This window comes from Vicugna pacos, chromosome 20, assembly GCF_048564905.1.
Source record: "Vicugna pacos chromosome 20, VicPac4, whole genome shotgun sequence".
Taxonomy (NCBI): domain Eukaryota; kingdom Metazoa; phylum Chordata; class Mammalia; order Artiodactyla; family Camelidae; genus Vicugna; species Vicugna pacos.
Genome location: NC_133006.1, coordinates 8,344,550 through 8,356,677, shown reverse-complemented (window position 1 = coordinate 8,356,677; position 12,128 = coordinate 8,344,550). Strand labels below are relative to the sequence as shown.

General features: G+C 45.3%; 1 protein-coding gene across 1 annotated transcript in view; it reads right to left on the bottom strand.

The window, feature by feature from the left end:
• The window catches only part of GCLC (glutamate-cysteine ligase catalytic subunit), a 41,442-nt gene extending 31,990 nt beyond the window's left edge, over positions 1–9,452 (bottom strand). Inside the window, exon 1 of the mRNA XM_031688642.2 lies at positions 8,819–9,452. Within this exon, the coding sequence (XP_031544502.1) occupies positions 8,819–8,968 (150 nt within the window). The 5' untranslated portion in view covers positions 8,969–9,452. The remainder of the gene's footprint in view (positions 1–8,818) is intronic.
• Between the last annotated feature and the right edge of the window lie 2,676 nt (positions 9,453–12,128).

Here is a 12,128-nt window from a genome sequence, read left to right as displayed (position 1 = left end):
TATTTTCTGATTAGGCTTACAGATGAGACTGTGGTCTAAAGAATTTACGTTCTGTATCTAAGATTGCACAACTATTTCAGGGAAAACTTGGAGCCGCATGCCCATCTTCAAATTAGTCCATTCATAAAATGTATGCAGACTTTTAAAATAACTCTGTTTTCACCAAACACCCAGTCATAAGATGGTAACAGTGATACTCAGTGATGAAAATTATAGTGTAAAGACAAAGAAAATCCTGACTTGGCTAAAAATTTGGCTAAATCTTACTTGCTGGAGGTACCTTATAACCACAAGGGTAGCCAGACTTTGGACAAAGTTTATAGACAAAGGAGAGCAGAGGTGGAAGAATAATAGAAAACAATAGATCCACTTCTGATCAAGATGGAGTAACAGTGGTCAGCTTTACCTTTCTACTGGAAACAAGTGAAAGAGAGAAAAAAATATGTGAAAGAATTTTCCAGACGCTGTGCCCACCCCCATCCCCCCCAACCCCACCAAGACACTGAACATCACATAACAAAGGGCAGAGAGCCCTGTGATACGGGGGCAAACGTCTACCTAGGTCAGCCCCACAACTGCCCCAGCTGCCTGCCTGGAGACAGGCACCAGGTCACGGGCAGGGAGGCGAAGCGGAGCCCCCAGGACTCCCTGAATTGAAGACACGGAGCTGAAGGTCTGAGGAAACCAAGTCAATGGGAGTTCACAGGACCAAGTACCAACGAGAAGAGAGCTGCACAGACAACCATGGGGACCTGCAGAGGCTCCCCGGGAAGGATTCGGCAGTGCATCGACCCACGCGTGTGAGGCGAGGGCCCAACGCTGGGACAAGGTGTGCTCCCACTGACCAGAACGGAGGGACTCCTAGTTCGGCGGCACTGGGGAAATACTCCTGAAGGTCTTGCCTCAGAAGGGAGTAATTTGCCCAAAACTGAGATTTCTTGGATCTGCCAAATAAATTGCAAAAGCAAGACCTAAAAGGATCAAACTATTTCCAAATAACTACAATCCAGAACAAAGCTTAAGAACAGTTTCAGGAACATACAGTATCAAGTGCCCAGCGAGATAAATTCATAATGTCTGGCACCCAATCAGATTACCAGGCTTGCAAAGAAGCAGAGGAATATACTCAAATGAAGAGGAAAAAACTCAATAAGCCTGACCTTAAATAGCAAAGATGACAGAATTAGCAAAGATATTAAAACAAAGAAAGAAAATACAAGAATTTTATAGGGAATTTTGTATTCCCTATGTTCAAAAACTGAGTTTAGTAAGGGTGCAGGATACAAGATAAATATACAAAATCAATTTTAATATATTAGCAATGAACAATCAGAAATTGTCACTTAAAGAGTAAATACCACTTAAAACAAAATTAAAAAATTACAACACTCAGTGATAAACCTGACAAAAGACATGAATGACTCAGCCACTGAAAACTACAAAACACTGATGAGAGAAATTAAATGCAAGTGGACAGAGGTGCTTATTCATGGGTTGGGAGCATCTCCCCAAAACTGACCCATAGGTTCAATGCAATCCCAGCAGGGTTTATTTTGTTTGTTTTTGGTAGAAACTGCCAAGCTGTTCTGTGATTCATGTGGAAATTCAAAGGACCTAAAAGAGTCAAAATGAGTTGAAAAGAGCAAAGTTGGGAGGGCTGACACCACCTGATCTCACGGCTTATTATAAACCACAGCAGTAAGCAGTAAGAAGAGCGTGGTACAGGCATAAAGGCAAAGAGACCAATGGAACAGTACAGAGCCCAGAAATGAAACCACACACACACAGACAACTGATATTAGATAAAAGTGCAAAGGCAGTGGAGAAAGGAGTCTTTTCAGCAAAGGGTGCCGGGGTGCTGTGCAAAAGCAACCAAAACCAAAAAACTTTACATCATTGACAAAAATTAACTCAAAATGGATCACAGACCTAAATGTAAAACCTAAGACTATAAAACTTCTAGAAGAAAATACAGGAGAAAATCTTTGTAACCTCAGATTAAGGAAAGATTTCTTAAGATACCAGACCAAAAGCATGATCCATTTAAAAAAAAAAAGGAGGGGGGGCAAACTGAATTTCATCAAAATGAACAATTTCTGTTCTTCAAAAGAGTTGAGACAGTTCAAATTTCAAAAGAGGTGAAACAGAAAACAGACTGGGAGCATATATGTGCAAAGCATGTATCTGGTAAGACTTATGTCCAGAACACAAAGAACTCTCAAAACTCAATAAGAAAACAACTCAAACAAATTATTTTACCATAACATCACAAAAAAGATATATGCATGGCAAATTAGCACATGAAAAGAAACTCAACCTCAGTGGTCTTTAGGGGAAGTGCCAATTAAAAATACAATGAAATACCACCACACACCAATTAGAATGGCTAAAATTAAAGAGACTGACTAACATCAAGTGCTGGCAAGGCTGTGGATGAACCAGAACTAGACGGTGAGAATGCAGAATGGTACGATCACTTTGGAGAAGTCTGGTAGTCTCCTTGAAGAGTCACAGCACAACACTCCCAGAATCAAGATAGATGAAACCCTAAGTCCACAGAGAGACATACTTTTTATAGTTTTGTCTGTAATAGCTAAAAATTGGATACAATTCAAATAGTGAATGAACAAACCATAGTGAGATACATGCAATGGGATACAACTCAGTAATTAAAAGGAATGAGCCACTGATACATGCAATAACCTGAAGGGGGTCTCAAATTACATGTGCAGAGTTTAAAGAGCCAGACCAAAAAAGTACAAGCTGCAAGATTTCCTCAATATAGGAAATGCAAACTAAGCTGTAGAGACAGAAAGCAGATGGGTGGTCGCCGGCGGAAGTGGGGAGGGAAGGGGAAATTACCAAGAGGCACAAGGATATTTTCGGAGATGATGAATGTACTCATTATTCTGATCGTGGTCACTGTTTCACAGATGTATCCATATATCAAAACTTATCAAACTGTACATTTTTAAATATGTGCAGTTTATTGTATGCCAATTGTATCTAAATAAAGCTGTGAAAATACACCCAAGTTGGTTAAATGACTAGTGTATAAACAGAATATTAATTAGCAACCTCATTAGGAGACGGTCCACTCATTAATGCCAGCAACCTCAGTAATGGCCCACATATATAGTTTTCTACCTTTAACAAGACACTCAGATGCCCTGAGTATCTAAAAACGTCTAGAAATAAATTCTATGTTAGAGGCTGAATTAGTATTCTGACATCTTTTCTCAGGATACAGGGTCTTACACTGAACTTTTACCTAGGTTTCTCTTTCAAAATCAAGCTACACACAGATTCTAGAGTAAGTACATTTGCTAATTCCAAATCAGCAATTAATTCTTCACAGAGGAATTCAACAGTGATACAGTGGGGTCAGAATAACTCGTTCAGAAGTCCAGAAACGTCTTCGAGGGGAGCCAGGTGCACACAAGTAATAAACCTTTTCCTTCCATTGTATTTTCCTCATGTCTTTATTTAAAGTACAGCAAAACCTCTACTAACCCAAAGGCCTCCACAAGCGAATCCTACCCGCTCACTGCACTTACAGCCCCCAAGTGCACAGAACCCGCACCTACCAGTGCTCTCTCTCACCTTTCTGCCTTTATCACTCTGTTCACCTCCCTTCTCTTCATCAGAATAATGGCCTGGAATTCTTCAGGGCGGCTTCCCAAAGACAGTGCCCCAAGCGATCAGAATCACCTGAAGTGCCATGTCCTCTTACATGTCTACAAAGGGCACAAGGAAACTTCTAGAGGTGATGGAAGCATTAGACACACACAAATGTTTTCTATGTTCTATTTTGACTGTAGTGGCAGATACCTGGTTGTAGAGACTTGTTAGAAGTCACTGTGCTGTATGTTTAAAATGAGTATTACTATAAAATATGTAAATTATAAATCAATGGAATTGGTTTAAAAAGAAGGCTGACATAAAACTATATAGCACAAAATGAACAGGAAAAAAAAAAAAACACCCAAACTGAGATGTACGCCAGAAGCAGTAGTCAAGCTCACATTTAAGCCAAGCTTAAATTTTTAGCCTAAATTCCTAACACACAGTTGACCCTTGAATAATGAGAGGGTTAGGGATGGCAAGTCTCCTCACAGCAAAACATCTGCACATCAACTTTATGGTCTGGCTCATGCAGTATGTGTTTACTGAAAAAAAATCCACATATAAGTGGACCAGTGCAGTTCAAACCCATCCTATTTACAGGTCAATTATACATAAAGCACGAGTTACCAGGTTCCCTAACCTTCAAAAATGAACCTCTTGGTTTAAAAAGGTAATTTTTTGGGGGGGAGGGTGAAATCAACAGAAGATTCCAACCATGTTTCACTTTTTCCTGGTTGTCACCCCTGTGCTTTAGGCATGTCAATAAATGCTGTTAAACTGACATCCACAGTGACAACAAGAGAGAGATCCAACACCTGTGTGTCACATGCCACGATGAGCTACGTAGGAAATCTGAATCCTCATGACTTGCAGAGTAATCTGTGCTCAATACCTTATTCTAAGAAATCAGCATCAAATAATGCATTTTAGAAACACAGTTTAGATTTTGAAATGCAGTTTAGAAATACCATAAAAATTACATAGCTAATGGAATATCATTGTATCTGAATGGGCAAATCTCAGTTAAAAACCCACAAAGATGGAATGCCTTATTCCCCAATGACCATGGCTATTTAAATGAGATGTTTTAAATGAGATATACTGGGTATTTTAAAATTTCCAAGTAAAGATCTTAAGCTACCATTTGTGAGTCTTACTTAAAAGACTAGGCACTTACTTGTAAGCCATTTTACCAACATTATCTCACTCTTAATAACTCTATAAGGAAGGTATTACTGTGCCCAATCTACAGATGGCAAAACTGAGGTTAAGAGAGATTACACAATTTGTCTGAAGCTATATGGAACCTTCAATTGGACTCAGATAACTGTGCTTTTGTCCAGTCTAGATTTATTGTTTGGGATGTCATTCTTGTTAAAAGATTATAAGCTTATTTATGAACAAGCCATGCATTCTCAAAATAGTTACTTAACCTACATTCTTACATTCTTAACCTACACAGGTAATGCGTAGTTCAAACAATGAAGGCTATACCAGCCCTTTAAAAATTCCATCTCAGTTTTATTGGTTTTATGTACGATAAGAACACATTCACAAATATTAAAGTATTCTATTTTCCTCTCAAAGTTCACATGGACTTATCTGCTAATTGGACAACTGACCCTCTGTCTTTGAAAGCCATGATAAACTGGGTTAAAAAATTAGAAAAAAATTGTTTCCTTTAAAATGTTTTCCGACACTCATGTAACTTGGAGAGTTTGAACTCTGTAAAAGGAGATTTGATGAAATCTCATACACTGTAAATAATCCAAAACCTGGTGTAATGTGTTTCAGAAACGGACTTGGAGTCAGACAGCTTTCAATTCTGATAATGCCTCTGCCACTAAGTAACCAAAAAGGCTGGCAGGTAGCTGACATTAGAGGCATTACTGGGAAGAGTCGTTATTTACTGCCACATTTGCAGCGTTTATAAACTTTCTGGTTGTGTCTTTTGATGTGCATGCTCCAAGTTAGAAACAAAATCTGTCCCTGAAAAGTTGTGTGAGCTGTGCTTACTTTTCTTGCATAAGAGAAGGCTTAGCAGGTGGCGGAGTCCCCAGGAACACCCACCTCCCCTCCCCCTCCAGCCCCCATCCTGGGGCCACTCCAAGGGTCTTCCTGGTACCTGGGAGTTAGAGCTCGGATCTCCCACAGAAACAGCCTGATCAGTGGTGGCCAGGGTTGGGACCAGCCACACTATGGGTGGAAAACGCATCTGTAAGCGGATCTGGAATCCGCTTCCTAAAGGTTCTCACAGGAAAGCACTTCTGAGCTCCCTGAAGCCAGCATACACACACTTCTGTAACACAACCGTTTTTCTCACGGTGATTGCTGGCAGCCTTCTCTTGACTCGGCAGTCTAAAGATTATCTGTCCCCAGGTGAGTTTCAAAGAGGAACCACCCTCTCATTTTCCAAAGGAGAAAACTGAGGCTCACCGCCACTAGGCAGTTTGGCAGACCCTGGAATATAACACAAGTGCAACGCCAAATCCAAGGTTCTCCCTGGTAAGTAAGTTACCACCTGGGATAAATACTGTCCTTGTGACCAGCGCGGAGCTAAGGCGGCAGATCTCCTTCCAACCAGATCTACAACCACGCCTTTAGGCTCCTTTTTGCTTTCTCAATCCAAGTCCATGGTCCTAGAAACCCAACACCAAAACTTTCCACAAAGAGCGGTTTTGGCATCATGCTGACACAGCCCAATGTATCACATCCCAAACATCCCTCTGTACAGCGGGGCGTCCTTCATCTCGGGACTGCACCCCGCGCCACACCCTTCTCCACTTTTTATCCGCCCAGCCCGTTTCCCTCGGCCTCTGCACACAATCAAGCTAACTTCTGTCTGCTCCTCTGATCAAGGACGCCGCCACCATAAACGTGAAGCTCTGACTTTTAAACTCCTTTAACTGCAAACATAGTAAGAAATAACTTACAAGCACCCAATAAACCAACCCCCAATACCCCCAAATAACTCAAAACTATGGCATAATAGTCTCACTACGTATGATAAACTGATACTCTTCATTCGTCCTACCCCACTTTTAAAGTCTTGGAGAGAAAAATATCTACCGGGAGAGGACAGACCATAAAATACACACAATACACAAATGAATACATAGCTCTCCCTTGCTATCTGTGACAGACTGGTTCCAGGGCCCGCCAGAGACACCAGAATCCACAGATGCTCAAGTCCCATAGGTGGCCTTCCTTTTGGTATCTGTGGATTCAACCAACCTCAGGTTGGGTAGTACTGTATTTAGTATCGAGAAAAAATTGGTATAAGTAAACTCGAGTAGTTCAGACCCTCTTGTCTTCTCATGGGTCAACTGTATAATATGTCAGGTGTTGTAAAGACACAATGAACTTTAGCCATCTAAAATCTACACAGTTTACTTCTCAACCCACCAACAGATCATGACCTGCAGTTCAACAAATAATGCTCCACAGCAAGAGTGATTACCTTTACAGGATGCTGGAGGAACAGAAGCATCAGCAAACACTTAGGTGCGAGACCCACACCCTCCCTCTCATCACACCTCCTCTCTGCCCAGAGATGGAGCGATACCAAGCGGAGCGATACCAAGCTGGAGAATTAGTACCTGCACGCCACAGGTCAAGGACAGGAGAGAGAACCCACCTGGGGTAGGGAGGACCACGATTTCACTGAAATATCAGCCCAGGAGTAAGAAAGAGCGGGGGGGGGGGGTGTGACCACCTGGGCAGTCTTCACAGTCTCAATTCTTCCTCTTGGGTCAGGCTGCCTATTTCCAAGAGGACTGTCAATACCTGCAAGCAGGAATTTTATTCTTTCTGAAAATCCTACACTCTACCCAGACATGACTGAAGCTAAATGTAAAATAATAATAAACGAGCAGCAGGTTACTTTTTAAATCTAAGATAAACTTCTCTACTTCATGGGTTCTATTAAACAGTAAACTCCCCATTCCAAAGACCCTGGCTTGTTAGTGGAAAAAAAGGGAGTTGTGGGAGAGGGAAAAAAAAACCTAGAAGGAATAGAAAATAGATCATGAAATAACACATATACGCAAATGAATATATAAAATGTCAGATGCTGTAAAAAAAATGAGCTTTAGACTAAAAACAACGATATACAAAATACATACTGTACCCCTTTTTCTGTCCAATAAAGTACAGCAAACTAGTTAAAATGTGAATTACTAGTCATTATACTTTTCTAGCTTAAAAACAGCACAATTCCTTCAACTGTAAGACGCAGAATCATTTTCCAATCCTAGAAAAACTTTTTGCAAGGAGGTTCAGCACTGGTGTAACAGCACTGAATAGAAGATAAATTATTGACACCCAGGCAAGCCATGGACGGCAAACAGTAAAAAGTATAGATAAGCTTTTTGAGAAGTCATTTAATTATCTGAACTGTATATACGTGTGGTTTTTAGAAACAGGAAGGGAAGGAACAAAAAGCTTTGACAGCAAAGGCTTGAAATCAAATAAGAGGCAAGGCTTTTCAGATCATTCTAATAAACAATGGGTCAACATATTGAGAATTTAGAGACCCTTCACCTAGAAGCTGCATACATGTTGAAGCACGGATTCGTAAAGTCTATATGCTAGATCTAGGCCATGGAAAGGCACAAACAAATCCAAATTTTAAAGGTGTGAGAGTTCCCATTTAGAATTAAGGAGGACCAGGAAAGTTCTTCTCCTTTAGGAAAACCGAGCCATAATTAGCTTCAATTTATACTTATAAAGTGAGGCGGTGGGGTGTGATGAGAAGGAGAAGTTAGAGGTTTAAAAGATGCCTGGATGAGGTAGGGAGGAAGCGAAATCCTGAAACCTGATTCCTAACAACACCAGCCTTCTAGGACAACTCAGCCCCTTTCATATTAATCGCAAAGCACACACAGAGACGGGACGAGGGCTGATAGGCGGCCGGCACACACCCCAGCCTGAAAACTCCAAGCACCCTGTGTCACAGTTTTCCACACGCTCACATCCTCCCAGAGCCTACTCCGCCTTTGCTGAATGGGTTGGAAACCCTGGATGAATGAATGGGGGAGCGAGGTCCGGCCAGAAGGCTGGGAGCAGGGTCCCACGCCCAGACAGCCCCGGGCAGCGCCGGACGCTCGGGGGCGCGGTGGGGACCCCCGGGGGCCAGGGCCCGGCCTCCCCGAACAAAGGCGGCGCGGGGCGGCGGGGCCGGGGCGCTCACCTCGTCGCCCCACTTGAGCACGTCCTTGTGCCGGTCCTTGACGGCGTGGTAGATGTGCAAGAACTGGAGGATCCCGTGCCGCCGCACGTGGTCGGCGTGGCGCTGGGTCTCCTCCCAGCTCAGCGGTGAGCCTTGGGACAGCAGCCCCATGGCCGCCCCCTCTCCTCGTCCTCGGGGCCGGCGGCGGCCGCTCGGGGCTCCGGGCGTGGGGCGCGGGGCCGGACACTCAGCGGCCCGCAGAAAGCGGCCGCGGCGGCGGCTCGGCCCTGGGGAGGCGCCCTCGGGCCGCAGCTAGCGGAGGTAGGGTTCGGTCCGCTCCGGCTCCCCGGCGCGGGGTCCTCGCCGCCCAGGTGACCGACCCGGGGGTCGGCGCACCGCGCGGACAGAGGCGGCGGGAAGGAGGGCAGGCTGGGCGGCCCTCTGCCCGAAGGCTTGGCCCCTCGCCCGCTCCGGCTGCCGCCCCGCTCCTGCTCCGAGGCGGCGGCGGCGGCGGCGGCGGCGGCGGCCCCCACAGCCGCGGCACGGCAGCGGCTCCCACTCCTCTTTGCCGGTGTCGTGCACTAGCTTCTTCCTACTTGTGACCAAAACCTGCGCCGCCGCCGAGCATGCCCAGTCACCTCACCTCGCTCACCGCTCCGGGACAAGATCCGCCGCTCCGGATTTTATACACTACGGGCGGGGGCGTGGCCAGGAGGCGGTACAGGGGAGGAGGCGTGGCCGAGTGCCCACGGAGACTCGGGAGGGCTCCGGGGGTGTGGAAAGTGCGCAGGCGTGGCTAGGGCGGAGCCAAAGGGGAGGAGCTCGGCGCGGGTTGGGGGGCAAGGTCGGCCTCGCTTTAAGCAAACGCGCTACGCAAAAGTCCGTTTTATCTAATGAAAGAGATCAGCTCTGGGTTGAGGAAGAAAGCTGATTATTTGAATTAATGAAGAATCCACCAGACTATCTTTTAGGTGAAAAGGGTCTCACACTTATAAAAACCAGGGTGATAGCAGCAGCATATGGCAAGAAAATCTGTCTACAACTTTTGAGATATGAACATATTACAAATATTTGTGTAGACTCTAAATGAACTATTTGATGACATGTGTTCTTTGGATGGCACAGACACCATTCACTGTAACAGAAGGGGCTTTGTCAACATCCCCAGAAGGATCATTAGAGTGAATCATCCCCCAAAGTATCTCACCTCCAAACCTAAGATTCGTCCACTAAGTGATTAAAATGATGCTCACATGAGCTTACCATGGGCGTAGAAGATATTAGAAATAACTGGGGTTGCCCTTGTCCTGGCAGGAAAGGGAAAGAAAGAGGTACCTCACCCCTAAGTAATTGTTCGGTAAATGTGTCACCAGAGCAATGAAATAACAGGTCAGGGGGAAAGTGACAGCAACCAGATCATACATGTACTGAGGTCAGGAAGTGCGTATTTACTGTGCCTGAATCCCTCACCTGACAACGTTAACATTAAGTAAGCACGTATTGACTGCCGAATGGATTATGATCGTAGGAGTCTCTTCTCTCACACCCTTCATATTGGATGTGCCCCTCTTAGGGCTTGGGGACACAGATACCCAAGGTCTGGCTGTGATTTCCACAGGAGTGTGTGTGTGTCTGGAGTGTGGGTGGGGTATGACTGAAGCTCAGGAGTTGTTTCAATCATCTGTTTCAACAGCCAGGATAAAAACCAAGCTTCCTTCTCTTCTGTCCACAGCTCACTCTTTCTTCCTTGTACCCTCCCCACCAACCTCACTAGACCTGCGCAGTACTGGCTTAGTGCTGTTTTTTCTGCTTGGGATTCTCCATCCGACACATTCCTGTTCATTCCTTGAGTCCCAGTACTCCTCTCTGTATTTTGATTGTATTTGTAAATGTCTCTATATCTACATTATGATAAAATCATATATACATACACATATATATGTGTGTGTGTGTCTCCACACTAGATAGTGACTTCCTCTCGGGTAGAGATGATTTATGCCATTTTTGTCTTTAACTCTAGAAAAGTGCTTCGTATAAATGTTAGCTTCTTATGTCCAGCAGTCCAGCAGTGAGAGGGAGGGGTGGCGTGTAGTGTTGGTCATTGTCTTGGGGCGGCATCCAAAAAATCACTTTGTAATCCTCATAATCTCATCTCACATATGCATGATTGCATGTTGCTGTAATAGTATTTTGGATATGTTGTTATAGTATACTAAATTAATGACCTGTTCTTTTTAGTTTTTAAGGTGGCTAATGGAAAATATGAGATACATATGTGACTCGAATGCCACTTAATTGAAACACCACAGATGTAAATATTCAAACTTTGCAAAGCACACTTTCCCCCTACACCTGCTGCATTTCTTCCCACCACCTTGAAGCTGGTCTCTTTGGAGAGTGTCAGTTTCGCCTTAATGAGGAAACAGGGACGGGGCTGTTCAGTAGGAGCCTAAGTTCTCGTCTAGCCAAAGCTTACGTTATACTGAGTATAGTGAGAATGAACACTTTAGTTTTAGTCCCTCAGCCCTAGATTCCTAGTTGACACTCACGGAAAGGGGCCTCTCCCACCCTACCACCTAATGCTCAACCAGTACCCAAGAAAGAGCCCCTGGGCTTTGGACAATCCCAAATCAGATGTAGCTTGGTGGCACCACCTGTCAGGTCAAATTTAACAATGACTTCAGCGCTGCCTTTACTAATTGCCGTTACAAGGGGAAAAAAAACCACTACAGATCAACGGAAGTCATTCTCCTCTATCTGACAGAGGTCTGCATTTTTAGATTGACTTCTCGATTCCATTCTGTAGATCGCACCCAGGACTGACTTTCGACTTCCGGGGAGTGCAAGTCCAGCGGACAGCCTTGCCCAGAACGTTTAGGGCTTTAACGATGGCTAAAGCGAAAAGAAGGCCACCGTATCTTGCAGAATCAGCCTCGACCAAAGGCGAATTCCAGGTCACTTCTTCCACAGAAAAAAAAAAACTAGAACCGCGGAGCCAGAACCCACCGGCTATGCAAACACCGCATCTTACGCTCCCAGGGCCCCAGCTGCCGAAGGCCCCGCCCCCAGGGCGGCCCGGAAAACCCGGCGGGTGGAGTTGCGGGCCGGGAGCGGGCGCGCCGCGCCGCCGCGCTGAGCATGCTCGGAGAGCCGGCGGGTCGCGGGAGGAAGCGGCGCGGCCGCGGCCGCTGCACGCCGCGCCGTTGTTGTGATCCGGCCCCCGACACGTGACTGCGCTGGGCCCGCCCCGCCGCGCGCGGCGCCGCCTCCCCGTGACTCAGCACTTTGTGCGGGCTCCGTGCTAGAGGTCAATCCCGGAGAGGCTGCTCGG